General features: G+C 41.3%; 1 protein-coding gene across 21 annotated transcripts in view; it reads left to right on the top strand.

Annotated features, from left to right (window-relative positions):
• The window catches only part of LOC128896681 (plasma membrane calcium-transporting ATPase 3), a 105,308-nt gene that overhangs the window by 47,230 nt on the left and 56,381 nt on the right, over positions 1–1,697 (top strand). For all 21 annotated transcript variants that reach the window (XR_008462069.1, XR_008462068.1, XR_008462067.1 and 18 more), the window contains one exon: positions 800–1,014. Coding sequence is in view for 15 of the 21 variants with exons in the window: in XM_054160060.1 (XP_054016035.1) it covers positions 800–1,014 (215 nt within the window). In the remaining 6 variants the exon portion in view is untranslated. The remainder of the gene's footprint in view (positions 1–799; positions 1,015–1,697) is intronic.

Here is a 1,697-nt window from a genome sequence, read left to right as displayed (position 1 = left end):
CAGAAGCTTTGGAGCTCTCTAAGCCTTTGAGCAGAAGCTTTGGAGCTATCTAAGCCTTTGAGCAGAAGCTTTGGAGCTCTCTAACTCTTCGAACAGATGCTTTGGATTTTTCTAAGCCTTCGAACAGAAGCTTTGGAGCTTCCAAGCTTACTAGCACACAAAGATTGGAAAGTCTAACCTCAAAAACTATGTATGTACTATTAGCCCTTTGCACTCGAAAGGTGACTCTCAGTCACTGCTAGGCTTTCTTTAAGTTTAATTTCTTTGGAACTCGAAGTGCCAATAAAATGATTGTCGTTGAGGCAAAGGTGACCCGATTCTCAAACCTCAAATTAGAGATCTCATTTTCGAAGTTGATATAATCTTAGCATTCGTGGCAATAGAATGCTAAGAGAGCATCTCGAGTTGCTGGTAGATACCAGAAAAAGAGGCCTCGAGTGCAAAGGATTAGTTTTACTATTTTCTTATCTACCTCTATGCTAATTACAAAGTCAGGGTTGCGACTTCTCCTTGTTAGAGTGAATACAGTCCCTGGTTAAAAGGTGTAGAGGAAGTTGTAGACGCTTGAAATAGACGGATCCATAGGGTTTCAACCTTTACCGAAGGTAATAATAGTAAAGAAAGATCATTTATTGTCATTTATTATGGACAAAGTAGAAGAAATCATTCTTTGGAAGTTACGATTGGATTCGGTGTAATCGATCTCGAGCGCGATTTTTTTTTGGATTTTGAGATGACCGAGGGTACGGAGATTCGCTAAGAGCCTTCTTCCATCTAACGACGAACGTCTGATCGATAGGTGATAAGATGCTCGACATCGAAACGGGCCGAGGGGTAGCGCAGGCTGGCGGCGGTCCGACGCAGCACTTCACCGTCATCTTCAACACGTTCGTCATGATGACTCTTTTCAACGAATTCAACGCCAGGAAAATCCACGGTCAGCGTAATGTCTTCCAAGGAATATTCACCAACCCCATCTTTTATTCCATCTGGATCGGCACGTGTCTATCGCAGGTAACCCGTGATGCGATTGCCATTACTCGTTCTCTTTCGATTTTAATTAGGACGAGAGATCCTCCAATTTCATTTGGAAGAGTGATTGGATCGTGGTAAATTTTGTCCACTGCTTATGGTTGGGTCGGCCAGGCATAGTCGCGAGCCAAATCGTTCCTGTCGAATATGGAAAGAAGGTGGCTTGGAGAGAGTTGAACTCTTTAAGGATGAAAAAGGAAAAGTCAAATGTAAGGTGACTGCGCGACAATTAAATACCAGCCTTTCTCCATGGGAAAAATAAATATTCTAAACAAATATCAATCGAGATCAAAATATTAATCTTAATCTTAAAGAAAATATTGATAGAGTTTAAATATTGATGGAGTTTTCCATGGAAGAATTATGTAGGTAGTATTATCGCCGAGTTCTTAATTCCTTAAAGAGTTGAAATTCTTGAACATCTCCTGTCTCTTTGTTTATGTTAACGCTAAACTTACTGATGTTCATTTTTAAGCAGACGCTCTGGAGATTTATAAGCTCTCCACCAGAAGCTTCGGATCGTCCAAGCTTTACCTGAGAAGCTATGGACCACCCAAACTTTATCTGAGAAGCTTCGGATCGTCCAAGCTCTATCTGAGAAGCTATGGACCACCCAAACTTTATCTGAGAAGCTATGGACCACCCAAGCTTTATCTGAGAAGCTC

Source organism: Hylaeus anthracinus, unplaced genomic scaffold, assembly GCF_026225885.1.
Source record: "Hylaeus anthracinus isolate JK02 unplaced genomic scaffold, UHH_iyHylAnth1.0_haploid 11978, whole genome shotgun sequence".
Lineage (NCBI taxonomy): Eukaryota > Metazoa > Arthropoda > Insecta > Hymenoptera > Colletidae > Hylaeus > Hylaeus anthracinus.
Note: the sequence above shows the minus strand (reverse complement) of the source record. Positions and strands in the feature narration are given on the sequence as shown.